At 53.7% G+C, this 27,197-nt stretch overlaps 2 protein-coding genes and 1 pseudogene across 5 annotated transcripts; 2 read left to right on the forward strand and 1 right to left on the reverse strand.

Moving 5' to 3' along the window:
• The first annotated feature begins 20 nt into the window (after nt 1-20).
• CCDC157 (coiled-coil domain containing 157) lies at nt 21-15,683 on the forward strand. 4 transcript variants are annotated; one of them, XM_063086305.1, is made up of 12 exons: nt 21-134; nt 3,322-3,466; nt 6,641-6,899; nt 8,946-9,117; nt 9,819-10,464; nt 11,125-11,202; nt 11,557-11,747; nt 13,029-13,205; nt 13,373-13,541; nt 14,628-14,767; nt 15,183-15,271; nt 15,360-15,683. In XM_063086305.1, exons 3-12 carry the CDS (start codon nt 6,652-6,654, stop codon nt 15,607-15,609), a joined length of 2,160 nt encoding a protein of 719 aa, XP_062942375.1. In that variant the 5' UTR covers nt 21-134; nt 3,322-3,466; nt 6,641-6,651; the 3' UTR covers nt 15,610-15,683. The 4 variants fall into 4 exon arrangements, with proteins under 4 accessions (XP_062942375.1, XP_062942377.1, XP_062942378.1 ...); XM_063086306.1 differs by lacking the exon at nt 21-134 and adding an exon at nt 1,649-1,724; XM_063086307.1 differs by lacking the exon at nt 15,183-15,271 and having other exon boundaries at nt 15,360-15,521.
• Nucleotides 15,684-17,317: 1,634 nt separating this feature from the next.
• Nucleotides 17,318-23,927, reverse strand: RNF215 (ring finger protein 215). Its single transcript, XM_063086309.1, has 9 exons — nt 23,561-23,927; nt 23,136-23,279; nt 22,583-22,654; nt 22,417-22,502; nt 21,807-21,963; nt 18,764-18,883; nt 18,545-18,688; nt 18,190-18,292; nt 17,318-18,099 (listed from the first exon to the last, which is right to left on the reverse strand). The coding sequence occupies exons 1-9, from the start codon at nt 23,843-23,845 to the stop codon at nt 18,077-18,079; spliced, it is 1,134 nt and encodes a 377-aa protein (XP_062942379.1). The 5' UTR covers nt 23,846-23,927; the 3' UTR covers nt 17,318-18,076.
• Nucleotides 23,928-26,237: 2,310 nt separating this feature from the next.
• On the forward strand, nt 26,238-26,696 carry LOC134371172 (large ribosomal subunit protein uL23-like; annotated as a pseudogene).
• Nucleotides 26,697-27,197: the final 501 nt, after the last annotated feature.

Below are 27,197 nucleotides of genomic sequence, written 5' to 3' on the forward strand. Positions count from 1 at the left end.
GGGACGCCGTTGCCACAGCAGTGGTCAGGGCGCCAGGCAGTGGGTTTCGGGGGCTCGCAGGAGCCTCAGGTTCGTCTGGGGCAGATCCATAAGCTGGCCAGACGCAGAAGCTTAGGTCGCTTCGCCGGAGACAGGTGAGATATCCTATGTCATCCTCCAGACGCCCCCTGCACTCACCTCGCGGCCCTGGCCGCTCCTTTACTCCACAGGCCAGTTCCTCTCTCCCTGTTACCCCGCCTTCCAAGGCCCCAGCTCCCTCCCGTTGGCCTCTCACTGCCGAGAGCCCCTCGTTCCTCAGGCCCGCCGCGTCAAAGCCCCACCTCCTTCTCCCTTCGCCCCCTCGTTCGCTTCAGGCGCACCTCCTCCAAGTCCCCTTCCAAGTCCCTCTCCCTTAAATCCCACTGATCCCTTTTCCCGTGGGCCTGCCTTTTCTAGGTTCCATCCCCTGCCTTCCACAGCCCCGCCCTCAAGCCCCTTCGACCTTCTCAAATCAGGGCCTCTTCTTTAGGCTTCACCCCTCACTCCCACAGGGGCAGCCCTCTCTTCCCAGAGGCACACCTTCCCGCCCGCTTCTCTCCCTCTCCTGAGATCCTCCCATCCCTGTCCTCTCTCCCCTCCCTCCCAGCTCCGGAATGCGGGGAGCAGGCTCTGAGTCCCTGCCTGGACCTCAGTTTCCTCTCTGTGAAATGGGGCAAGGATGAGAAGATCTCATCTCTCTCTCCCTCTGTCTCTCTCTCTCTCTCTCTCTCTCTCTCTCTCTCTCTCTCTCTCTCTCTCTCTCACACACACACACACACACAGAGCTGGTTTATGTCATTGTTGTTATTATTAATGTAGAATAATAATGATAGCTAGGATTTATTGACTATTTATTATGAGCCAGACCCTGTGTCAAACAATGCATGTATTACATCATTTATTTCCTATAGCAACCTATTTACAGATGAGGACAGTGAAGTTTAGAGTTGGTAGAGTGGGAATCCAAACTCAGGCCAATCTTACTCCTTTACTAGTGCAGTTAATTATTCCTTTGCCCTCCTCAGTCCTTTAGTGTTCTACGGGATCCAGGCAATTAACTCTCTTGGGTCAGAGACTGGCAACTGCCACATAGACGGTTTTAGAGTTTCTAAAGTGTCTTCATGGTGGTGACTTTGAATTTCACCGGGCACAATGGCTGGGAGGTAGGCATAACCTTTATCAGTAAGGTAGGGTACTAGTTTGAGAGAAAAGGAGCTTGAATGTTGAAAGGGAGTGAAGGAAAGACTCCTGCCCTTATCTGGGAGTCAGAGTTCACCTTGAGCCCCAGGGAACTGAGGAGAGGCGAGTTAGCTGCTGCTGTTACCTAAGGGCGGTGTTGGCTCAATTAGTGCCATCACCTGTGTCGTCACAGGTACAGTGCAGGGCTGGCAGCTTCAGGCTGAGGGTTGCACTCAAGACCTAGGAATTACAAAGAAAGACCATGTCAGATGCTCTTCACTTGACACACACCTCAAATCATGCTTCTCAAACCATGCTTATGTCTGAATGGCCTCATTTTCCAGAAGAAACAACGTAAGGTAACCTTGGATATTCTTGATGCTTTGGCATTTCAGAATCTAGTGGGACTTCGTATCCAAGATGGCCCCAGATGTACTTATTTGAAGGTGAACAGATCTGTTTCTTGGTGCCATCACAAGCAAGCTTATGAGTATTCAGCTTTGCCACCTGAATACACTTCCTCCCAGGTTGGGACTTCTTGTTAGCTTTTTATTTTCTTCATGCCCATCCCAGAAAGGAAGCCCAGAATGTTTGAGTCTGTTTTTGCCCTTTGTTTCCACCTCACTCCTTAGGGACATAAAATCTCTTGGGCAGCAATATCTTGTGAGAGGCTGTTGCCAAGGCAACACGTGTGCAGGATGTGGGCATGTGTGTGTTTTTGTGTGTACGTCAGTGTTTAAGGCTGACACACATTGCTTTCCATCCTGAGCTGACACATCCAAGCTTACTCTGTGTAAAGAGTCTTTCATACGTAATTGGTGATTTCTGGAAGACAGAGCTCTGTGTGCCCTACTCTGTCCCTATTCTTGATATGGTGCCCAGCATGTAGTAGACACTCAGTCCCTGTTTGCTGAATGAACATACTGCATCTCACCCTCTATACCTGCATTGTCCAGTACAGTAACTGCCAGCCCATGTGGCTGTCAAGCTTTTGAAAGGCATCTGGTCCAGATTGAGATGTGCTGTAATTGTCAAATAGACACTGGACTTTGCAGCTTAATGCCAAAAAAAAAAAAAAAAAAAAGAACATAAAAAGTTTTCTTAATTTTATATTGATTTCATGTTGAAAATGATAATGTTTAGGGTGTATTGAGTTAAATAAAATATTAAAATTAATTTACCTGTTTCTTTTTACTCTTTTTAATGTGGTGTAGGAGAGAAAAAGTAATATCTTTTCCTCACCCATCCTAGTGTTCATGGCTGAGACCCCTATAAGGTAAGACAGATTAACAAGAGAAAAACATACAAATTTATTAAATAAATGTCTTCTGTGACATGGGAGCCTTCAAAAATGAAGACCCAAAGAAATGGGGAAATCTGTATTTTTTAAGGACAGTTGTGCGGAAGTATAATTGGAGGACAAAAAGGTATGATCTAATAGTAACAAACTGGAGGGAACTTAGCAAAGCCTGTTCAGATTCTTCTTGGCGAATCTGTGTGACATTCCTTCCCAAGCCCACATAGGTCAGGACACTTGTCACATGAGGGTCTTCAGAGGAGAAGGGAGGGAGAAGGCCAGAGAGTAACCTTCCTAGGTTTTATGGCCTGTTCAGGGAAGAAGGACGAGTGAAAGGTGAGAGTGGCCTTCCTGCTTCTGCTGTTTTCTCAATTTCCAAGGTGCCATGTTTTGGGGTAGTATTTCCTGCACCATCAGCGGCTAGGAGAAAATCTAAAATCCCATATGTGGCTTGCATTATATTTCTTTTGGAAACTGCTGTTCTAGAAGCTGTGTGGCCTGAGGACAGAGCAGAGATGTCATACTCACAATCCCAGTTCCCCGAGTGACCTTGGGCTAGCCAACAACTTTCCAGAGTCTGAGTTTCCTCTTCTGTGTAAAGGAAGCAGATTCAAGGAAGTGGCACACAGTAGGTCCTTTAGACAGAGCTAGCACTATTGAAGCACACCCTCTGTGCTCAAGCTCAAGGCAGGTGTCCCACCTGTCCTTTCTTTCACCCCATTTTTCCAGCCTGGAACAGCCTCTGCATTCTCCCGTTCACCTTCCACCCTGCCCCCGAGGAAACGACTGACTGTGAACTCATTTACTCTCACCTTTATCCATTTTAGGGACTGGAGAGCTGCTTAGAAAAGCCCTTCACCTGAAACAGGAAGCCAGGCACCTGGATGAGCCTCTGACCTGGAGCCTACAGGCTAGTCCAAGAGCCAGACTTACTCAGGTCACTCCAACGCTACAGGCAGGAACCACGCAGAGGTGAGGGCAAGGCCCAGTCCTCTGAGAGTCCAGAGAGTCCAGTTCAGCTCTAGGGCACCACCCCTGGATGTCTGAACTTCCTAGCACCTGTGGGCACAGGCTGGCCCTCAGGCCTCTCGGCCCAGGTAGCCAGGTCATACTGCAGTGAACTCAAAAGACAAATGTGCTTGAAAGGGAGACAGACTCAAATAATGATTCTGTTCTGGTGGCAGTGTGTGCTGGGAAGAAAAAGAACAGGATGCTCTAAGAATGTGTAACAGGGGATCTCACCCAGCCTAGAGACCTGGGGAGATTTCCTGAGGAGGGGATGTTTGGGTGGAGACCTGAGGGAGGTATCTTAGCTAGAGGAAGTGTGGGGAGGGGCACATTCTGGGTGGTGAGATGCTAAGATGGGGGCAGACCACACAGGGACAACACCCCAGGGAGTGTCATAGTCTTTAGTGCTATAGAAAGCCATTAAAAGACTTTAAGCAGTTGCCTCTTTAACAGTCACTCTGGTTGCGTGTACAGAATGGATGAGGTGGTACTAGGCAGAAGGGATGTGGTGACCCCTCATGGGGGGCTGTGGTAGTGGTCTGGGGAGATAGAGGAGTCAGGAGCAGTGTCATAGAGAGAAGTACTGGGTTCCTAGTGTGGTCTGGACATAGGTAGCAGTTGGTGCTGGAATGAGGGGGTAGAGGAAGGGGATTTGAGAAAGCAAACTCAGTGGGGTGCCATTATCTGAGATGAGGGAGGTGGGGGAGGATAGGTTTGGGAGAAGAGGTTTTTCTCAGCTAGGCCTGGACTTGCTGGGGACAGAATGGGCCGTGGCCTAAATACTGGCCAAGAAGCCCCTGCATTTCAGGGGGTAGTGGGGGAAAGAAGAGGATTCCTTCTGCTAAGAAATCCAGAAAGGACAAGGGGCCCCTGATTGCAGGGTGGGGAGGGACTAGGGCTCAGCATCCACTCAGCTGCCCAGCTCCCAACGGAGTGCTGGCTCTGAAACTAGCTACCGACTCACAACCCAGGAGGGACCAGGACAGTGTTCCATTTCTCCACTTGCTGAGTCAAGGGCGATGGATGGTTCATCCAAATCAGTGTCTTCAGGTGTTCACAGAGTCCAGAAGATGGACAAAAAGCATTCTGTGTGGACTTTAGGGGAATTGGGGAATACAGTAGTCAGGCATGGGCTCAAGACAAGGATGGTCTTTGCTGTTGTTTCTGCCAATAATATTATTTATAATAATAATGCAGGCAGAGCTCCCTAATCTGAAAATCCAAAATCCCAAATGCTCCAGAATCCAAAACTTTGAGCACTGACATGATGCTCAAAGGAGCATTTCAGATTTCAGATTTTCAGATTAAGGATGCTAGGTAGGTTTTCAGATTAGGGATGCTCAACCAGTTAGTATCTGCAAATATTAAAAAATCCAGAAAAATCCGAAATCTGAAACACTTCTGTTGCCAAGCATTTTGGATAAGGGATACTCAACCTGTATTGCTTGAGAACTTTTACTGGTGCCTTGCCTTGGACCAAGGATTTTATTCATGACCCCTTTAAAAGCTTCACAACAACCTGGCCTGCTTGGGGACAGTGTCCCCATTTTACAGCTGAAGCAGCAGCTGGGGCTCAGAAGGGTATGGTGACTTTCCCGAGGCCACGTAGCCAGGAAGGGGCATGGCTGGGACTCTCTGTATCAAGATGTGATGGGCTCCCTGTCATCAGAGTCATTAGAATAGATCTCAATACAAGTTTTCAGGTTTTCCTCTCTTATACTTTAGGACTTGCTTTCCTCCAAAAGTCAACACATTTTAAATTTTCTTTGCATGGGTTGGCCAGTTAGCTTACCTGGTTAGAGCGTGATGATGATAACATCAAGGTCAAGGGTTTGGATCCCCATACTGGCCAGCTGTCAAAACTAAATAAATGGTTAAAAAAAATTTTTTTTTTCTTTGTGATTTTTTTTGTTTGCTTATTTTTTTGTTTGGGGTTTTTTTTGGTGGCTGGAGATCGAACAGAGATCTGCACAGAGATCGAACACTGGACCTTGGTATTATTGGTACCATACTCTAATCAACTGAGCTAACCAGCCCTAGGCTGGCTAAGCTGGGGATACCACAGAGACTGAGATGGCCAGGAGAGGAAGTTGTTCCAGCAGAGAGCAATCAGGGCTGATGGGGGAAGCCCAGAGGGATTATCTAACCCAGCCTGAAGGGTGTTCAGGGAAGCCTTCCCAGAGGAGGTGATAGCCAGGAACCCTAAAGGATGAGAGGAGTTCGCCTGGTAATGGGAATTGGATGGGGAAGTATGATTCAGACAGAGGGGACAGATGGGCCAGGTGTGCATGAGCTGCTGCTCATAGCTGATGGTGGTAGGAGTGGAGAGTATGGGGTAGAGAGGGGGCCTAGAGAGGGAGAAGTGAAGGATGTGCCCAGAGATGGCCTTTCTCCCATGGGCCACAGGGAGTCCCAAGGGGTGTTGGCCAGCATGATGTGGCCCAGATCTCTGGAGCTGAAGTTGATCAGATTGGAGTGGGCAGGCCTGTGGCCCAGCTGGGAGCTGCTGCAGTGGTCTAGGCAGGAGATGACAGTGGCCTTATGTGACCCAGCAGTCCCCATCGTGCTGTAGCTATAACTCTATTGGTTGTCTGTGCCCTGTTTGAGGGTTCGCTCTGGGAGGGAAGGATGGTAGGGACATTCTTGTTCACAGCTGTATCCGCCCAACATTTAGCAGGGAACCTGGCATACACAGGCTCTCAGGAGGTACTTATAGAATGTTGGAATTGTCGGGCCAGCCTGTGGCTCACTTGGGAGAGTGTGGTACTGATAACACCAAGGTTCAGATCCCTGTATAGGGATGGCCGGTTAGCTCACTTGGGAGAGTGTGGTGCAGACAACACCAAGTCAAGGGTTAAGATCCCCTTACCGGTCATCTTTTAAAAAAAAAAAAAAGAATGTTAGTATGTTGGAATTGTCATTATGGGTGTAGGGTACAGTGAGTGAGAGGGAGGCTAGTGAGGTTGTCCAGACCAGGCCCTGAAAGGCCTTGTCACCTAGGGCTGGGGAACAGACTTCTCCCCAGGGTCTAGGGTGGACTTTTGGCCTAGAGCAACTGGGCAGATTCAGGCTTTAAGAAGGTTCTTCTGGCAGCAGCCACATAGCTCTGGCTAACAGGGCTTCTCCTGCCTGCCCCAGGAGCTGTGAGGATGGCACACTTGCTGGGCAGCCAGGCCTGCATGGACAGCCTGCGCAAGGACCTCACCGACCTGCAGGGCACCATCGTAGACGTGTTCTCCCGCGCCGGGCCCGTGCACTTCCCCTCTTGGAAGTTCCCTGACCGTATGGCCTGTGACCTGGACATGGTGGCCCTGCTGGAGCACTACGACCATGTGCCAGAGGACCCTGAGTTCACACAGCTATCCCATGCTGTGTTGCTGGAGCTGGTCATTGATAGGTGAGGGTCTTGACTGAACCTGGTCATCCTGGAATGCCAGCACCTGTCCCTTAGACCAGTAGCAGCCACAGGAGCCCCTCCACAGGTAGTGATGACATTGGTAACCATAATCACTATTGACTGAGTACCTGCCAGATCAGCTCAGGACCCTCAACGTGATCTCACCTTTTTTGTGTTTTGTTGTGAGCTGTGCTGTGCTGTCATCCTTTCACCTCAGGGAGTTGCTAGCCACCCTGCTAGTCTCTGTGGCACCACAGCCCTGACTGCTGCCTCTCGGCCTCTCCCTGCTGCCTCCCTTGGGTTGCTGTGTGTCAGGGACACCATAGCTACTGCTCAGAGTTTCCATCCCAGGCTCTTTTTCCTGGCATCTTGTGGACTATGCTGTTCTTCCGTGTATAACAAGGCCAGACATGTGATGTGTTTTTCCAAACCCTGGCCCTGCTGGGAAGAGGCTAGTGGACTCCTCTGCAGCCCCACCACTTCTGTGCTATCATTCAAGTTAACATGGTCATCAGCCTTCCACTTCCTGGGGACCACAATCCAGGTTCCAGTGCTCAAAACCCTTATACACTAATAAAGCCATGGGATCCAGACAGGCAGCAAAGACATGAGAGGGACTTCAGCGGTTGCAGGATGACCTACCTGGGGACAGAGAAGCCAGGGTTACCAACTTGGAGGGCTGGAGGAGCCCTCGGTATGAAAGCACCATTTATGACCTATGAGGGGCTGAACGTGCTTGAGCACAGAACACACTTTATGTTATACCATCCCTGTACTAGGAATGTCCTGCCTGCCCCTTCCAGGTCTGGCCGAGCCCCACTCATCCATCAAGGCTCAGTTTACCTATCTTCTTCCTTGTGAAGCTATTGTTGACATGCCCCCAGCCCTGCCAGACCCCCTTGCCCACCTCTGGTTGAGTTAGCTGGAGCTTCCGCTGGGTTTCTGTGTATGTAAGTAACTCCTGGCAGAGGCCACTGGGCCTGAGACCTAGACCAGCCTGAGAACCCTGGAGGACAGGGCCATGGCACCAGCCCATGGTGTAGCATTTAGAGGTGCTCAGTTCATGTCAGGAGATGGGATTATGGCTAAGGTTGCAGAAAGCACAGCAGTCTCCCACTGTGAGGGTTTGTCTGTCTAAGCAGACAGATTGCTCTGTCAATGCCACATCTGTCCTTTTTCCAGATGCTTCCCCATTCCCTAGTGCTACTTGGCACTGTTGTCCCCATTCACAGAGGAGGACACCTTGGCTCAGAAAGGGGTAGGGCCTGGAGGCCAGGGGCCACTCCTCCCCCAGGTCCTCTCTGTCCAAGGCCCCAGTGGGCTTGGAATGACCCCCTTGCATCTACAACAAGAAAAGGTCACTTATCTTCCTGGTACGTGTTGTAAATATAATATAATACCGCTGCCTTTAAAATAGCTTGGTTCCCATGCTATTTTAAAATTAAAATATTTTATTTCCTTAAGATTAGCACCTGACTCTAATTTTGAACTTGGAGGTTAGGATAGACACCTAGCTGTCTTCAGTCTGTGTCTCCATTGTCACAGAAGCAGCTCCTCCTGCAGGAGAAGCCCCTGATTAGTATCAGGAGATTGTACATGTGCCTCTGCCTTGTTCACCCTGTGGCTATGGGTAGGTTTTTTCCCTCTCAGGGTCTCAGCTCTGTCATCTGTAAAGTGAAGGCTCTGGGCCACTTGATGTAAAGCAGGTGCTTACCCAGAACTTCCTGAACACTCAGAATACAACTGAGGTGAGGCCTGCCCGGCCTACCAGAATTCACTGGTCCAGTGGGGAATAGCCAGGCAGAAGTGCTGCCACCCAGAAGGCCCAGAAGAGGCCACTTAGCTGAGCTTGGGGCCAGGGAAGGCTTCCTGGAGGAATTAGCCCCTGGGTTGGGTTTAAAGCTGGCCCAGCAGAGCATGTTCTGGGACTCCCCAAGTCCTTGATGCCTGGGCCGATTCTCCAGAGCCAGAAGCTGCCAGTTGTGTGTATGAGGGCACATTGCCACCAGGCTCAGCTCCAGCCAACCCTGACATCTCTCCCTGCAGGCTCCTGCTGCTGCTTCAGAGCTGCATGAGCTATTTGGAGAACCTTGGCCCAGAGCAGATGATGCCCCCTGCCCGGGTTGTAGGGCCCTGCATGTCCGTGGGGCTCACAGTGCGGCGCTTCTGGAATAGCCTGCTGAAGCTGAGCATGCTCTACAAGCAAGTGGCCCCCCAGGTGGGCTGCCCCCACCCTCCACCCCCCAACTGTGGTCAGTCCCATAAACCATCCCAGCTCCAGCTTCCTAGAGCACCACATCCTTCACTGGCTCTCCACTGACCATAGGGGACAGTGTGAACTCTGGAGCCTCCCAGTCAAGGCCCACATAGTAAGGTTAAGAACACCAGCCATGAGGGTCATGTCTGGGCTGCCTGGCTCTGCCATTTATGCTGTGGGACTTTGGAAAAATCCTACCTACTGTGAACCTCAAGTTTGTTCATCTGTACTGTGGGGGTAATATATGCCCCATTTGTTACGGATTATCCCGTAATCCTCACAACCACCCAGTGGAGAAGGACCACCATCACTGTGATGGAGAGGAAACTAAAACTGAGAATGGTTATGGCAACATGGGAGCAGGCAAGTCCACTAAGCAAGAGTCCAGTAACCAGCAGCTGTTACTGTCACCATTATCCTCCCAGTACCATGCATATAATCACATCAAGCCTGGGGTGGGGATGGGGGCAGCAGAGAGGAGGAGGCCTGGGCTTGGTAAGTCAAGTCTGTGGAAAAAAGGGAGAAGTTCTCATTCAAGTTGGTGTCAGATAACATCTGAGGGTCTGAGCATCAGGCAAAACTGTCCTAGAACCTCCCCAGGGAACCAGTCACCTCCCAGGCCCGTTTCCCTCACCTGCTTTTCCTTTCTTTCCTGACCACAGAAAAAGGCAAACCAAGGGGAGACCCTTACCTCCAAGCCCACAGCCAGGGATGAGCCAGCCAGGAGCCCTGAATGTATGACTGCCAAGTTCATCCAGACCCCCTCTCCAATGCCAGGCTTGCCCCAGATTTGCCAAGAGCCGGAGAGCATACCCATCAGAGTCTCCCTGCGGTGTCTAGCCAGGATCTCTGAGAACACCAAGAGTGTCCACTCTCAGACCATTGAGACGGCCCTGGTGCCCTGTGACGCGTGCGCCAGTGTCCAGGGCAGCCTGCAGGAGGTGGGCAAGGTGGTCATCAGCCTTTGTCAGAGCCAGAATTTGCCCTCGTCCTTAGGCCAGTTCCAGCAGCTGGTGCAGGACAGCATGGGGCTCAGGCCACTGCCAGCTGCCACCATGAACCACTGGGCAGCAGAGCAGAGCAAAGACCTGATGCGCCTCAGTAAGCATGTGGGGGCCCTCACTCAGCTTGTTGGGCCCCTCAGGGCCCAGTTGGAGGGGGCTGAGGGCCAGAAGGATGGCCTGAGGAAGCAGGTGGACAAGCTGGAGCAGGCACTGCAGCAGGAGCAGGGGGAGCGGCGGCGGCAGGCGGAGGAGGCCGAGCAGTGCCTGGCCGAGTGGGAGCGTGACAAGCAGCAGCTTCTGGCAGGTCTGTGCCCCAGAGGATAACCACCTGGTGCCCCAGGGCTCTGCTACAGCCTTAGCTCCCAGACGCAGACCCCAAGACGGGGCATCAAGGACAAGCAGTGTGTGTGGAAGAAAGCCAGGTTGGGGAGTGGGCAGCAAAGAAGGGAGTGTTCAGCCAGCCAGTGATGTGAGCAGCTGCAGCTCGGTCCCACTGGGGAATGTGTAGAAGAAGGCTTGTCCCATCATGGGGAGTCAGCTGGGGTATTTATTCACCTACTCCTGTCAGTCACTGAGGGTTACTTCCAGGAGGCAATTCCCTGGCACCACCAGCTGAGCAGAGCAGCCTCTTTGGCTTTGGCCGTTACACAAAGAGATGCCACTACTGGCACTGGAAGTCAGCCAGGCCTGAGAGATTTGGCAAGTCACTGCCCTTTCTGAGCCTTACTGTCACCTCTGCAGAGGAAACCGAGGCCCAGAAAGGTGTAGACACATGGCAGCCAGTCAGTGAGAAGCAGGGTGGACAGGTCCCAGACTCCAGGTACTTCCCTTGAGCTCCTCCTGCAATCCCAGCTGTCCCTTCCACACGGTGATGGTCGCCTCCACTCTGCAGGGTGCACTGGGCATGAAGGCCACTGGCCAGGCCCAGGGACCCTCTGAAGGGCCTCTTTCTTGGCTGCCATAGAAACAAGTGACCTAAAGACAAAAGTGGCCACCCTGGAGGGAGAGTTGAAGCAGCAGCAGGAGTCCACGCAGGCTGTGGGTAAGGAGCCTTACCATATGTCCTCAGGCCACATCTCAAGCATCTTCCATCTCTGTCCCCTGAGCTTCCATGGTAAAGATATAGGGAACCACTGGAGGGTGGGCCTGACTGACCACACTGTTGGGGGATAACTTGAGCTGGGGTGCCACCCACTCAGAGAGCACCTTCTATTTTCCAATCCTACCTCAGGGGGTCCAGAGCCTCATTTTGTGGCTGAGGACACTGAGGCCCAGAGATGTGATGTGACTACCCAGCTTCAGGTCCCATCCTGGGTCAGAGGTAGTGCAGGGAGTCGAACCAGGGCTTCCCTGCCCTACCCTCTCCCACGCCTGCTCAGCCTGCTCAATCCTGCAGAGGCAAAGGCCCAGCAGCTGCAGGAGGAAGGTGAGCGCAGGGCGGCAGCTGAGAGGCAGGTGCAGCAGCTGGAGGAGCAAGTGCAGCTGCTGGCAGGGAGGCTGGACGGGGCGAGCCAGCAGATCCGCTGGGCCAGCACAGAGTTGGACAAGGAGAAGGCCCGTGTTGACAGCATGGTCCGCCACCAGGAGGTGAGGCCGGGGCCTCGCCAGGCCTTGGGCACATGCATCGTGGGCTGCAGGGAGGAAGAGCTCCACTGGTGGGGGTTGGGGGCTCATCTATGGAGTGTACCTGCTCCTGAGCACACACCCAGGTTTTAGTTTAACTCACCCTTACAGAGAGTCTGCCCTGAGCCAGGCTCTAGGGGAACAGTGGCCAAAGGACAGACACTGCCCAGCAAGGCCTTGCTCTGGAGGAGCCCTCCATCTGGCAAGGATGAGCAGACATGCCACAGCTCTCCTAACATTTGGCTAATAGGGGCAGGGAAAGTGCTACCTGGGGTCCAGGAAGGGATGGGCACCTCTGCTTGTGGGAATCCAGAACGACTCCTGGGAAGAAGTGGCCTTTGACCTGGATGCCATCAGCTGGTGATTAGTCTATCAGCCATGTGAAGGGTGGAGAGGACAGAAGGTGAGCCCAGGTGCCTGTGCCCTAGGCAATGGGTCCTCGTAGGTGTCCTTGGCTGTGGCCAAGGGAGCAGGTGACTTGTCACCTAGTGAAGGAGGCAGGTCTAGGGGCTGTCTTGGCTAGGTTTACTCTCAGAGGCTCAGCAGGGAGCCAGGAGCCCAGGTGAGAGTCCCCAGGGTCAGGCTTGGGCCCTGGATAGGGAAAGCCTTTCTACCCCATGTGGGTGCTTTTCTCAGGGTGGATGTCAGCTGTAGCCCAGGTACTGGGCTTCAGGCTCTGTAGCCGTCTCATTCTCACACCTTGCCACAACAGCAGGAGATAGATACTGTTGTCATCCCCATTTTATAGATGAGGAAACTGAGGCTTGGTGAGGTTAAGGAAGTTGTGCAAGGCTGCACAGCTAGCAAGAAGTGGAACCAGGACTCAGAGCAGACCAGTGTTGGAGTAGGAGTCAGGAATTGTGGGTTTCAGTGACACAGGCTGATGTGACTGGAGACCTAAGAAAAAGAAGAAAGCCTATTTCCCAGAATTCCTCTCTGAGTGGGTACTGAGTGTGACTGAAAAGAAGTAGGGGGCAAGGCCAACAGAGACAGCCAACGGCTTTCCAAAGGGGCAGGGTCTGCAAGCTGGGGCCTGGCCTGGACCAGGTCGGGTGTGCATCTGCTTGCTCTTGCCTTCCCTCTCCCCCTTCCCTTCCACGTGCGTGCACAGCCTCCCCCATACACAGACACATGGCACAAGGGAGAAGCTTAGAGGGTAGTAGATACTGTAGCCTCCTTAGTTGTACATGGCTGGGCCTCAACCTGTGGGCTGCACAGCCTCTCTGCCCATCCACTCCTGCTTAGTCCCTGCAGGCCAAGCAGCGAGCCCTGCTGGAGCAGCTGGACAGCCTGGACCAGGAGCGTGAGGAGCTGCGGGGCAGTCTGGACAAGGCCGAGGTCCAGCGGGCCCATGTGGAGGAGCAGCTGCAGAGCTTGCAGAGCGAGAGGGAACAGGGGCAGTGCCAGCTGCAGGCCCAGCAGGTGGGAGTGGGCAGGGCGAGGGCAGGGTGGGCTCTTCCCTTTCACCAGATGAGCCTCCAGCCAGCTGAGTGCCTGTGGGCCTGTCCATGTCTGGGGGGTGGGAGCAATGTCCCCAGGGGAACCAGGAGCCATCCTCAGAGCCAGATCTGAGTCTCCCCCTGCACCAGGAGCTGCTGCAGAGCCTGCAGTGGGAGAAGCAAGGCCTGGAACACACGACGACAGACTTGCGGCTGACCATCTCGGAGCTGGAACAGGAGCTGGTGGAGCTAAGGGAGAGGGAGCGGCTGCTGGTGGCCTTCCCGGACCTGCACAGGCCCAGCGAGCACCAGATCCAAAGTAGGAGCCCTGGGACGGTGCTGAGGGTATGCCAGGGCCCAGGGCGGGCAGCTGAGGGCTCACCTGGCAAGACACTGGGGCTGGTGGTGAGAGTGGTGGAGTGGGCGGGGGCGCCAGCAGTGCTGCCCTACAGAGCCACTATGACATGCAGGTGCTTAATGTGTTATCCACTCCTCCGGTAGACAGGGACATGGAAGCCCAGAGGTGACATGGCCGCGCCCAGTCACAACAGCTGAATTCAGACATAAGTCTGGCTGCTTCTGTAGCCTGTGTTCTCCATGACACATGCCGGTCCTTGCTCAACTTCTCCATGTCCCTCTTCCTGGCCTCTCCCCAAACCCCACCATAAGGCTGGTTCCAAGGACAGCCCCTAGCTGTCTGGTGTCCTGGACTCCATGGCACAGGAGTGCTAGGTACCCATCTTAGCACAGGATTGGATGTTAGGGGACCTGGATTCTCTTCCCAGCCTCTCCAGCTCTGGAACTGAGTCCATTTGCAGAGCTGTCAAGAAGATCTGCTGCAGTTTAGCTGGTCATGATAAGTCATCACTCTTGAGCACTGACTACATGCCAGACCCTTCTGTCCCCCCTTTGAACCATCCCACAAGGTGGTAGCAGCCCCTTTTTACAAACCAGGAAACCAAGAACCAGAACGGGCAGCAGCTTGTCCAGGTTTGTAGAGCTGGAAGAATGCATCCATCCCCAAAGCAGTGGGAGAAAACATCGTTGCTGAATCCCTGTGATTCACACCCAAGAGCTGGCTGTGTGACTTGGGACAACTCACTTTCTCTCTGGCCTGCCAAAAACAGGTGGCCTTGGAATAGATTCTTTTGCTTGTTTGCTAAGTCTTCTGTGAACTCGAGGTCCCACCCAGCTTGCAAATTCTATCATGCTGTTCTCACCTTCCAGCAGGCAGGGGACAGCAAAGGGGGAACAAGGCCACAGGAGAAGGAAGATGAGATGGGTGGCCCGGAGCACTGCCCAGGCCACCCACCTCAGCTGCTGTGCCTGCACTCTGGGGTCCTGTCCTATTGGGCACAAGAGGCAGACCTGATGGGGTGGGGTCCCAGATAACACATCTCCACAGGCTCTGGCAACATCACGAATGACATGGAAAGGCAAGTGCAGGCCAATGACATCCGCATCCAGGTCCTGCAGGAAGAGAACGGGCGGCTCCAGTCAATGCTGTCCAAAATCCACGAGGTGGCCCAGCAGGGGGGCCTCAAGGTGGGCCTGAGAGGGTGGATCTGTGGGGACTTGGAAGAGGCCCCTGCCCAGCAGAGGCCTTCATACTCCGCCCTGGGAATCTGTTAAGAACCTGCCTTATCTCATGTAGCTTTAGGCTGCACTTTTGTGAAACATTTTCCATGTTTCAAGAAGGCATACGGATGTTACAGATCAGTTTCTAGCCCCGCACAGTGCTTCACACCTTTATTTCAAGTGCAACCAGGAGCCTTGTCAGAAAGCAGCCTTCTCACGCATATTACCTGCCCCAAGGTTCGCAGCTGAGGAGCCCTGCCCCTTAGTGGAAGGAATTGTGGGTATGGGTTCAGGCCCTCCCTCCCAGTCCCTGGCTATGACACCCTTTCTGTACGGTGGGCAGGGGACTCCTGGGCCCTTCTGAGCTTGGCTTTCTTTGCAGCTGATCCCACAGGACCAAATCTGGTCCCCTCCCAGCAAGGGAACTCAGGGAGCAGCACCCCTCACCCAGGCCCCGAGAGCATCCCCAGGGTGAGTGAGACTTTGCCAGAGGCAGGGAACACAGGGGTGGAGTGATCCCCTTTGCTCACAAGAGCTCTCGTGATCTGGTCTCCCTCAGGCCCCTGGGCAGGCGGCACTCTCCTGGCACCAGGACAGGCAGCGCAGGCAGGATTCTGCCAGGCCAGCCTCGAGCATCCCCACCTCGGCAGCCCTGCAGCCAGCCCAGCAAGTCCTCCCTGGATGATGGGACCCACTCAACCATCTGCGCCCAGAACCCCATCCAGGCCTTGGCCAGGCTGAGGAGGAGGCTCTCCCCAGGCCGGGGCCAGGGCAGCTCTGCACACCAGCTGCAGGAGCGGCCCATGTAGCCTGCAGCGGGGTTGGGGCTGGAGGGCAGGTGGCTGGCAACCCACCCAGTGAAATAAAGCCACAGCTATCTGTCCGCAGCAGTCTTGGCTTCACAGCAGGGCTGAGCTGGAGGAGGAGTCCCTCTTTCCCTGTCCTTGGCAGGGGCCACTGAGTCCCCAGGCATGCAGATCATCAGCTAGCAGAGTCCTGGCACGGTGGGTCCTCAGTAAATGGGAGCTTACTGCCTCCCTCCTGACAGGGACTATGGGAGAGGAGGGCACACTGAGGGCAGAAAGAAGCTTCTAGCACCTGGGCCAGGTGAAGGAAGGGCAGTCTTGCTATCCGCATAGCAAGGGCTAAAGGGTAAACCTGGACTCAATGACCAGCACCAACTAAGAGGAGGGTCAGGATGGAGGGTGTGCAGGGCAAGGGCTGAGGCAAGGAGTCAGAGGCTAGCGTCCCAGCTCTGGGCTCATGGAAGACGGCAGAAGGCAGTGATGCTCTCAGTTCCCACCCTGGCTCTGGACCTGGGGCTGGGGACATGAAGTACCCCAAAATGGCAGGCCTCCTTTCACTGAAGAACTTGCCTTTAGGAAATGGTGAGAGTCATGAAAGTTTTCTCTAATTCCCAAGGTCAGAGCCCCGGGAGGCTACTGAAGGCAGGGCAAGGCCTCACCCAACCAGACAGCTAGACACCCCTGGCTTTACCAGGCCTGTCCCTTGAGGTCCACTCAGTCCAGAATGCTACGACTGGGCACTGATGCCACCAGTTTTCCTCATGAAGCCACTGGCCTGCCCTGAGTCACCTGGTCTGTGACAGGCTCTGATACCTTGCAGAGGGTGCACATTCGCAGCTTCCTCTGACATTTCCCCTTAGTGAGGAGGCCATCAGAGCACCTGTTTACAGAGAAGGGTCAAGAAAGGCCGAGTGTGCAACTGAGCTGGCACAGCCAGCGTCTTTCCAACTGCTTCTGAGGAGCCAGGGGGTTCCTGAAGGGAGGCTGCGATGTCCTGGGTGCCCCCTCATAGGGGACAGCCAGCCCTCTGGGTGGCTTCCTGAGCAGGAGGCCTGTGCCCATGTTCTGGGAAAGGACCTCTCATAGCTGACTGACTCTCATCCCTCCACCAACTCAGCATCCATTTATTAGCTCACAGGTCTGTAGGGTAAAAATCCAAGCCCTGCATAGCTGGGTTCTCTGCTCAGGGTCTCAGAAGGTATCTGCCAGCTTGCCTTCCTTTCTGATGGCTCTGGGGAAGAATCCACTCCCAAGCTCATTCTGGTTGTTGGCAGAATTCCAGTCCTTGGGGATGTATCACTGAGGTCCCCTTGTCTTTGCTGGCTGTTAGCTGGGGCCACTCTCAGCTCCTAGAGGCCATCTACCTTCCTCAGCACGTGGGCCCTCCATCTCCAAGTCAGCAACAGAGTTTCTTATGCATGGGATCCCCTTCAGGCTTCAAATTTCCGACTTCCTCCTCTTCTACTGGCTGGAGAAAACTCTGCTTTTCATGGACTCATGTGGTTAGGTCAGGCCCACTTGGATATTTTCCTTGTCTAAGGGTCATCTGTGCCATTTAGCATAACTTAATCATGGGAGTAAAATTCCTATACAAGGCGTGTTCATGATGGGGTGAGAGGATCTTGGGGGCCACCTTAGAATTCCACCTACAACAGGCTGTAGAACCCAAGGCAACTTTTTTTAATTTTAAAATATCCACACATTTTACATCTTATGTTAAAATATATCCATGTTTATTTCACTATTAAACCTTCCCTACCCCAACTCTTAGAAAAGTGGATGCCCCTGGAAGATGCACCACATTGATCCTGTGGCTTCAAGTATCCCAGTCAGTGACATAGCCCCAGCCACGAAGTACAGGACCGGATGGTTCTTAAGGCCTCTGGTCTCAGCCAAGCCCAGGAAGGGAGTCCAGCTACACAGGCAGTGGGACCTGCAGCTCCCAATGCCCATGGACTGAGGCAGCAGACAGTGGAGGAGTTTCTGGGTTTAACACCATGGCGTTGACCAAGAGGTATCCTGAAAGATGGTCAGGCCCAGGTACCCCAAGGCCAGACAGCTCCTCCCTCAAGCCACCCCCCAATAAATAAGCACAAAACCCAAACACTGTAGCCTCAGCCTCCAGGGATGCTGTGACAGGCCACACAGAGCTCCCAGAGCCCTAGGGACAGCTGCCCTGGCCCCACATTCTCTTTCCCCAGAGTCCTGGGAGTTGCCTATGAGGAGGGCAGATTCAGATGTCCCAGGATTGCAGAGAAGGGCCCCAAAGCGACCTCTCTTCCTTGACTGGTCCTGGCCCTATATCCTCAGCTGGGGGTTGCAGGTCCCTCCTTCCCAGTGTGGACACGGTGGGGTCCCTATCCTTCCTCCCACCCACAGGGCCTACTGTCCTGTCCCAGGAGCCCAGGCTGAGGGCTGGGTTGTGGGTGGGAGGGGTCTGTCCCCAAGTGGAGAGTCCCAGCTTGAGCACCTAATCATCTGAATAGCGGTTCCCTGCAGGGGAACAGGAAAAAGAACAGGGAGGGAGGCATCAGGTGGGGACCAGGTGGAATTGGCCGAGGGCCCCCCGTCCCTGATACTCACCCAAAACATTGAACTTGCACAGTGGGCAAGTCTGCTGGAGTATCAGCCAGGGGTCCACGCAGTCTCGGTGAAACTCGTGCTTACAGGGCAGCACCCGGAGCCACTGCAGGGGTGTGCGAGGAAGGGCTCAGGCCATGGAGCACAGGGGCAGGAATCCAGGTGGGGTGCCTGCCTGGTCCCGTGCCCCTCACCTGAAACATCGTGGCCCGCCCCTCTCCATTCTGCTTTCTGTAGCCCTGGTGTGGGCTAGAAAGAGAAGGGCCTGGCTGAGGTGGTTCCGAGATCTCTTGGGAATAGGGTGAGGGAGGGGACATCACAGGTCAACCAGTGGCTGGTCTCTGCCCAAGGCACTAACCTGCTTATTACAGAAGTAGTCCAGACACACGGCGCAGGTCTCCATGCCAGGCTCTGGGAGACCCTGTGCCGCCCTGTTCAGACGGCAGCGCCGGGTCTTGAGGGATGCCAGTCTCTGCACCACACGGCGCTTAAACAGGTCCACCTGTGGGGAGAGGACAGGCATAGTCCTGCAGGCCCTCGGGCTGGGATGCTGGGGCTCCCTTGGGCTAGCTCCCACCTGGCCTCCGGGCTCCTGTTGGCTCTGCCGCGATGCCTGCCGCTGGGCCTGGACCACAAGGCCTGTGCACAGAAGCATGGCCACCAGCAGGATGGCATTCCATAGCTGCTGCAGGGGCTTCTGGGGAGGCAAGCAGGTGTCAAGGATGCTGGGGCTGCCCCACATTCTTCCCTCAATGCATATGGTGGGAGTTAAGTCAAGGTCAGTGTTGTTCCTCCAGTAATTCTGAGGCCCCTGCAGGGCCAGGGCCTACACGTATTTTCTTCTTGGTTGGGGGTGGGGCGGGGTGGCTGACCTGTACAGGGAACCAAACCCTTGACCTTGGTGCTACAAGGCTATGCTCTAACGCACTGAGCTACCCAGCCAGCCTCAACCCCACTGGTTTTAAAGTGTCCTCTCAGTCATGTTTCCTTTCCAAATTCATTCATTCCACAAAGACTATGTGAGCCACTGGGGCTACAGAGGTGACCACATCAGATATGGTTCCCTCCCACTGATGGGAGCTCACAGACCACTAAGGGCAGCAGCAAGAAACTCGTGGTTAGAGTGGGTGTGAGGAGGGTTGGGGGCAGGCTAGGGGACACCCATGGTGGTCAGGGAGAACTTCTGGAACAAAGGGTATCAAGAGGCATTAGGCAAGAGAAGGGGTGGGGATGAAGAGAGTTCCCAAGACAGAGAACTGTGTCTGGAAGGACATAGACATGGGAGGGGGCGAGGAGCATGGGATGCTGAGTGGGGGTGCATGCTGCAGGGAAGGGGAGCTGCAGGGGTGGGTCTGCAGGTGAGATCCCTCTGGCTGTGGGTGGGAAATGGGTGAGTGAGGCCAGGGCAGGGAGGGTTGTGGGATGGGGGAGGGGCAAGTGAAACCCCAGGAGAGAGAAGTGACAGGACTTGGGGGGTGGCTCCCTGAGACTGAGGGCGTGTGAACATTCAGCCTGGACAGAGGTGGCTGCTAGAGGCTCTGACTACTACACAGCTGGCTCAGGAAATGATGTGGCAGAGTAAGCAAAGCATGGCCCACTCTCTCACACAGGCACGCCATTTCACACAGCCTGCAGATGTGTTATGACTAATAAACACATTAGCTTAAAAGCTTTCTGCATTCCTGGTAGCTCTCTGCCATCACGTTCTTCCCCAACTAATGCTGAAGTTCAACTACCACCGTGCTGGGGGAGAGGGGATGAGAAATGATTTGACGTTAAAGGAGGCCACCACTCCAGGCGAGGTTGGGGGCTGTCAGTACGAGATCTTGCTTGGAGTGGAGGTGCTCAATCAGTCCCGCTCCCCCTCCATCCTGCCCCCGTCTCCCCGCCAGTTGCAATGGGGTGCTGGCACCTGCTCCATGAAGTTCTCCCCAAGCCCTAGGCTGAGCTCAGGTGCCCTTGCTATGCCCTGGAGGGTCCTGTGCCTACCATCTCCTCAGCGCTCACCCCAGCAGAGTGATAGCTTATCTCCAGCCTATCTGCTTCCCAGACGGGGCACCCATGAGTCCAGGGCTGGAGCTGCCCTGCTCTTGTGCCCATGTCATACTGAGCCAGGCTGACATGTGGCAAGACTCAGAGTGGCCAGTACAGTGTAAGCTCTCCAGGGCCAAGCCTGCTCTAGAGCTCCTTGCTGTGGAGCAGCCAGCAAGTGCTGGGTGGGCCAGGGATGTGGCCAGCCTGAAGCTCTGCTGCAGACCAGAGACCCAGGCTCCCCAGGCTCAACACACCTTGGGGAGCCCCAGGTGAGGAGGGAGGGCTGGGGCGGGGCTTACCCATCAGAGCAGGACATGGTTCATCAGACCTTCCTGATGTGTGACTGCTGCAGTCTGGATTCCCAGGGGCTGCAGGGTCTGAGACACCTGCCCCAGCTCCCCTTCGGATGCCTCAGCTGCCGTGGCCATTCAACACTTGTATGGTCCTCCCCACTCTGGCCAGCAGTATGGCCAAGGCCATCCTGCTTTGCCCTCTGTACCATCCAGACCAATCTGCAGACTGTGTGCATTTCCACTGCCATGCCCCTATGGGCTCTCTCCTGGCCTGCTCCTGTCTAGCTCTAGCCTTTCTGTGGCACCCCCGCCTGGCCTCTCATCAGATGCCTGCCCTGTCCAGGGGTCTGTGTGAGCTGCCCATGAATGTACGGTCTCTCTTTACAAATGAGGAACATGAGACCAGAGTTTAAAAACTTGTCCTGAGATCACTCAGCTAAGATTTTGGAGCCAAGATTTGAACCTGAGTCTGCCTGACTTGAAGCTGCTGCACAGCCTATGTTGGCTGACACCTGCTGGGGGCTGCACACCAGAAGACCAGGGCGTGACTGCTCTGCACAGAGTAGGGACTCAAGAAATGCTTATGGATTACCTTTGAACCCCCTTGATGCAAAGCATTGGGAAATCCAGAGATAAACACAACACAGCCCTGGCTGTCAGGAGACAGTCACGTTACCCACCACATACAGGATGGCTTTCCTAAGAGCCCTAGGAAAGGCCTGACAAAGCACTGTTGTGATTTAGAAGAGAGAGAGGGACCTCAAGCTGAGGGTGCGAGAGAGGCTTTCCAAAGAAGGCAGCCTGGATGAGCTGTGAAGGTCTGGGTAGACTGGGACATAGGGAGACAGAGGAAAAGGGTGTCTACACATACAGCCAAGCATGGACAAGGCCCAGTGGCAGGAGACCAGGGCATGTGTGGAGGCCAGTGAATGGCACAGGGTGGCCAGAGCATAGGGAGAAGACTAGAAAAGTAGGATGAGTGACCAGGAGAGCTGTGAAAGACAGGCTAAGCAGCCTGAACTTTATTCTATAAGCAATGGGGAGCCAAAGAAGGCTACTGAGCAGAACGTGATGACGTTAGCAGTGAACACAGTCTGCACATGATTCTGGCCAGGTGCTGCACTGAGCACCCACTTGTACCATGTCACTGAACACTCACGACAGCCCCACGACTGAGAGAGGCTGTCCTTGCCACGAGGTGGGGAGAAGTCACACAATTTGTGAGACGAGTCATGTGTGTGGCCCCACCTGAGTCTCCTCTCCCTGGGTCCTGTATAATCTGCTGGCACCCACCTGCTCCTGGGCACGACTGCCTCCCAGGCATACCAAGTCCTGCCATCCTCCGTAGCCATCTTTGGAGAGGCCACAGGTAGTCCACAGGGTCAGCTTCCACTCAATATTGGCCGACAGGGACTCTCCACTGGTGATCTCGGCTGCAGCCTGGGTCCTCCTGGGAAGGAAAGTCACAGAGGGGCCAAACAGAAGGGCTCTTGGGAAGGAAAGCCCAAACGCACCTACCCCGGCCCTGTGGGAAAGGTATACTCCAGAATGTCACTCCTGCAGGCTTTCAGCTTTGGCCCCCAGGCCTTTCCCAGCTTTTTGTTTTTCTAGTTCTCATACCAGCCAGGCCAGGGAAACCTGCAAGTCCAGGGAGCTTGTTAATCAGGTATCCGGCTTCTTCCTAGCTGGGGCCAGCCCCCTCTGCCCACAGAGCTGCCCCCTTGCTCTAAGCACTGGCGCCTCCTTCCTGTCCCCTCACCCATTTTTCAGCCTGGGAGAGTTTAGTCTTAAGGCTAACAGATAGGGCCCTGGCCGTGAGAGCTCTGAGCCCCATGGGAGAGCCAGGGGCCCTCAGCATTCAGGCTCCCAGGCCCCGTCCTCAGGAGCCCAAACCCCAACTCACTGTATCAGTGCCTCCAACAGCTTGGTGACATTGGAAGAATAATGGAGGACGATCACTGGCCTGAGCAGAAGCTGTGATATGTCCAGCTGCAGGGGAACAGGGAGGTCAGCAGGCCCTGGTCCCCTGTTCTCCGGCGAGCTCACCCCCACAGCTTGTTCTGGTTTACCTCTCGGACTACATTGTGGTTCAGGATGAGAAGAAGCAGGGCAGAGGCTCCCAGGAAGAGGGCCCGCCGCATCTGCAGGACAGAAGGCGGGAGGCTGACACATACCCTGCCCACATACCTGACTCACCACCTGCAGCCCCAGGTGCTATTAGCTCCTGGCTCTGCAGTGAGTGTTTCCTCTAGACAGACTAGTTATAAGCTCCTGAGGTCAAGGGCAAAAACTCCTTGAGCATTCCCTTATATGCTCTGTGGGATCCAAACAATGCTGTGTCTTCCCTGGTCCTTGTAGGAGCAGCCCCCCACTGGCTCCCAGTTTCCCATACTCCCCATCCCATACTCAGAGCCTAGTGCAGCTTCTTGAACTCTCTCTGACCTCCCCCCACCTCTCTGCTTCTACACCATACTGACTCAATTCTCCAAATTGGGGTCCCCTGACCTACCCAGGTCCAGCGCTTCTCTGGAAGCTCCTTAGGGACCCATCTGGTAGCTGGCTCTAGCAGATGCCTTGAAACCCTTTCCTCCAGCCCCTCTCCCCCACATACACTCCCTGCACCTGCTGGACCAGGGCCTTGGGATAGGCCTGGGGGCCACTGTCCTGGTTCTCCTGGTGGAACTGGGCCGCCTGCTCCCTGCCCACATACGCCACTGCAATCCAGCTTTCTACCGGCACTTCCTGCTCGGCATCCACGATGTCCATCTGCGTGCAAGGGGCCATGAGCAGGGGGCGGAAGGGGGAGAAGGAAGAGAGAGCCGGGGTCGGTCACAGAGGATGCCAGGCCAGGGTTTGGGAGTTTGGAGGGGAGGGCATCTGGATCTCAAGTTTTGGAAGCCTGAATGCTGGGGGCCTGAGCAACCTGGGGAGGGGCTCTGAGCTGTCAGGGTTTGGTCCAGGATGAAGGCTGGTTCTGGGTGCAGGGTCTACAGGAGGTTTGGGAGGGGGGTATAGGCGAGATGGCCAGGTGGTCCTGCGGCGCTCACCAGCAGCAGTCGGCCGCCCAGCGGGGGCGCCGGGTCGGCTTCGTGGCCTATCCTGACACCCTCCAGGATCAGAGCGTCCTGCCGCTGCAGCTTCACTTCCACCCGCACGGCGCGGGCTCCGCCCCGGCCCGGCCTGGCTGCGGACTCGCTGCCGTCCGCCGCGGCCCCGGGCCCCGCCAGGCCCAGCCACAACGGCAGCAGGGGCAAAAGCAGCAGCAGTGGCGACGGGGGCGGAGGAGGAGGCGGCTGCGGAGACCTCAGCGCGGAGCGAGCGGCGGGGCCCATGACCGGACCCGGCGAGGTCGCAAGCCAAGGGGCCTGGGTCCCCCGCACCGCGGGGAGCGGAGGTAGAGAGGTCGAAGCCGGACGGGGCGGGGCGCCGGGAGGGGCGGGGCCGCGGCCGGACGGGGCGGGGCGCCGGGAAGGGCGGAGTAGACGCGCGGCGGTGCTCGCTCGCAGACTGGGCCGCGCGCGCCCCCTGGTGGCCACAAAGAACCCCTGCGCCGGCGGCCGGAGGAGCTGGAAAGGGGCGGAGCCTGAGTCTCGGTACCGAGGCGGGAAGTTAGAGAGAGGTGGTCTCAAAGCCACCGCGCTGTCAGACGGCGAAGACGCGGGCAGGGGAGACCGAGGGAGACAGATGGAAGGGGCGAGCTGGGGAAGCGGAGACACGATGAGGGCCAGAGAAGGGCAGGGACGGGAGACGTCTGGGGGATGGTTCTTGCTCTGCGGCGGCCCGACGGACCCACGGTGTTGCTAGGACCAAGTCACGCCCCCCTCTTCCTCGGGCCTTCATTTCACCACCCGGCCAAACAGCGGGAGGCAGACGGGAGAGATTGAGGCAAGGGTCCCAGAGAGGCAGGGAGAGGGGCTGCGGGCACGAAGCTTGATGTATGACACTTGGACACAGTTCATCAGTAGGGCAGAGAGGCTGCGTTACTTCCCTCATCTGTGAAATGGCTATGATATAAAACCAGCACTGCCTCAGCCCCAACAAATAATCTCTAATGCCTACTGGAATGTGAAAATTCACCACAGTCCTAAAACTTGTCCTTTTCTCCAAGGGTTAGTGCTGCTGAGAGCTGGCTCAGTCTGAAACAGCCTTTTAAAAATTGTACCCTGATAAAAGGGCAAAGGCCAGATGGCACTCTTTTCCCCCCAATATTTTATCATGAAAAATTTCAAATATACAGTAAAATGCAAAGAATTTTACAGTGACCACCGCTGTAAATAATGTGGTATGGCCAAGACGCTCCAGAAGAAGAGTAAAATGGGAGAATTAGGCAGTCTGATATCAATCTAAAGACAGACTGAAGAGGCATGAAACAGGTCAGAAACCCTCCCAGACATATAATATGGTATATGCCGAGCAAGCATCGCATTTTATTTTGGGGGGTGATGAGGAATTATGATGGATTACTTGATAAATCATGATAAGAAATAGGGTGAAACATTAGGAAAAGAAATGGAATTGGACCCCCATGGCACATCATATACAAAAAAATCAATTCCATGTGGATTAAAGACCTAAATATGAAAAGTGAAACTTTAGAAACCAGGTGGCTTGTTCATATATTATTTTTACATATTCTTTTACTTGGCTTGAAGTGTTTATGTATGTACAACAAGTTTTATTTATCACAGCACATACTCCTCCTATGTTACATAACTGGAAACCACCCCCACAATTGAATATTAATTAGATTGCATGAATATGTATTAGATGGCAAAACTATAAAAGTGGAATCTTGATAGAAGCTGGGGCTGTTGCTCACTCTCTTGGAGTCAGCCTGCGCTTTGCCTGAGATGAGTACTTATTTTTGTGTCAAACTTGCCTTTAGCAGGCTGTGCTCACTCTAGAGCCAGCCTGCACTTTGTCTGTGAAAGTGTATTTCTGACTTTTGTATTATACTTGGTGTGGACCCTGCTCAGTCTCTGAATCTAGAACACACTTTCTCTGTAAAGACTGTACCTCCTATCCATTACATTAAACCTGTTTTCACTTAAAAAAAAAAAAAGTGAAACTTTAAATAGTTTCTAGGAAGAAACAGGAGAATATCTGATTACCTCGAAGTCAAGAGAGATATCTTATGACATACAAGCAGATTGTAAAGGAAAAGATTGAAAATGTATGCACAATAAAATGAAAAACTTCTGTTCATGAAAACATCATAAATGCCAGTACACAATGGTAAAGAATGGTATTTTTTGTTTGTTTTTTGTTTTTTAAAAAGATGACCAGTAAGAGGATCTTAACCCTTGGCTTGGTGTTGTCAGCACCACGCTCTCCCAAGTGAGCCAACCGGCCATCCCTATATAGGGATTCGAACCCATGGCCTTGGTGTTATCAGCACCACACTCTTCTGAGTGAGCCAGGGGCCGGCCCTAAGAATGTTTTTTAAACACATCCTTATGGAGTTCCCTGCTTGTATATGATTCCATTCATATGAAATATCCAGAAAAGGCAAATCTATAGAGATGGAAAGCAGATTGGCTGGTGGGAGGGCGAGTGACTGCTTAATGGGTATCGGGTTTCCTTTTTGGTTGATAAAAATGTTTGGAATTAGATAAAGTGATGTACTAAATGTCACTGAATTTTCCTCTTTAAAATAGTTAAATAATAAAATGGTTATGGTCTGTGAATATCACCTCAATTAAAAGAGAACCTGCCCTTTACAAGATGGTGCTGAAGGTGAAGAAGGAAACTCCCCTCCCTGCCAAAGGCCAAAGCCAAGGCTTTGAAGGCCAAGAAGACAGTGCTGAAAGGCGTCCAAAGCCACACAGAAAAGATCTGCACATCACCCACCTTCTGGCAGCCCAAAACACTGCGGCTCCAGAGGCAACATAAATATCCTCGGAAGAGCGCCCCCAGGAGAAACAAGCTTGACCACCATGCCATTGTCAAGTTCCCCCGAGCACTGAGTCTGCCATGAAGAAAACAGAAGACAACAACCCACTTGTGTTCATTGTGGATGTCTAGCCAAGAAGCACCAGATCAAACAGGCTGCGAAGAAGCTCTGACATTGACGTGGCCAAGGTCGACACCCTGATCAGGCCTGATGGTGAGAAGAAGGCATGTGTTCGACTGGCTCCTAATTATGATGCTTTGGATGTTGCGAACAAAATTAGGATCATCTAAACTGAGTCCAGATGGTTAATTCCAAATATACAATTTTTTTCACCATTAAAAAGAGAGAGAGAGAGAGAGAGAGAACCCAACATGCAGGATTGAAAATATATATAGTATTTTTTCAATCCTGCATGTTGGGTTCTCTCTTTCTTTCTTTTTTTTTTTTTTTTTGTGACAGCTGGCCAGAGGACTGACTATATATTTTAGGGATGTGTTCATATGTAAGACTATAAAGAAAATCAAGGGAGTGAGAAAACAAAGTTCAGCTCACCAGAGTGGGATGTAATTGGGGAGGGATTCTATGGTATTGGTGACGTTGTGCTTTTAAGGCATATGTATGTTAGTTATATCATTCTTTATTCTTTGTACATGTTACTAGCATTCTTTTACATGTTTGAAATCACTCTTCATAAGTTGCAAAATGCACTGTGGCAGATCCTTGGTGCCCATGGACAGTCTTGCTTCTCCAATTCTGTAAATGTCCCAGCTCATCTGTCAACCCAATGACAG

Source organism: Cynocephalus volans, chromosome 2, assembly GCF_027409185.1.
Source record: "Cynocephalus volans isolate mCynVol1 chromosome 2, mCynVol1.pri, whole genome shotgun sequence".
Classification (NCBI taxonomy): Eukaryota; Metazoa; Chordata; class Mammalia; order Dermoptera; family Cynocephalidae; genus Cynocephalus; species Cynocephalus volans.

What these genes read in the sequence shown, in the direction of transcription:
- CCDC157 (XM_063086305.1), top strand. Translation starts at nt 6,652, where the DNA reads ATGGCACACTTGCTGGGCAGCCAGGCCTGCATGGACAGCCTGCGCAAG. An exon ending in ACAAGCAAGTGGCCCCCCAG is followed by an intron (nt 9,118 to 9,818) that starts GTGGGCTGCCCC and finishes TCCTGACCACAG; the next exon opens with AAAAAGGCAAACCAAGGGGA. An exon ending in GCCCCGAGAGCATCCCCAGG is followed by an intron (nt 15,272 to 15,359) that starts GTGAGTGAGACT and finishes GGTCTCCCTCAG; the next exon opens with GCCCCTGGGCAGGCGGCACT.
- RNF215 (XM_063086309.1), bottom strand. Translation starts at nt 23,845, where the DNA reads ATGGGCCCCGCCGCTCGCTCCGCGCTGAGGTCTCCGCAGCCGCCTCCT. An exon ending in CTGTTGGAGGCACTGATACA is followed by an intron (nt 21,964 to 22,416) that starts GTGAGTTGGGGT and finishes TTTCCTTCCCAG; the next exon opens with GAGGACCCAGGCTGCAGCCG. An exon ending in GCAGTCGTGCCCAGGAGCAG is followed by an intron (nt 18,884 to 21,806) that starts GTGGGTGCCAGC and finishes TTGCCTCCCCAG; the next exon opens with AAGCCCCTGCAGCAGCTATG.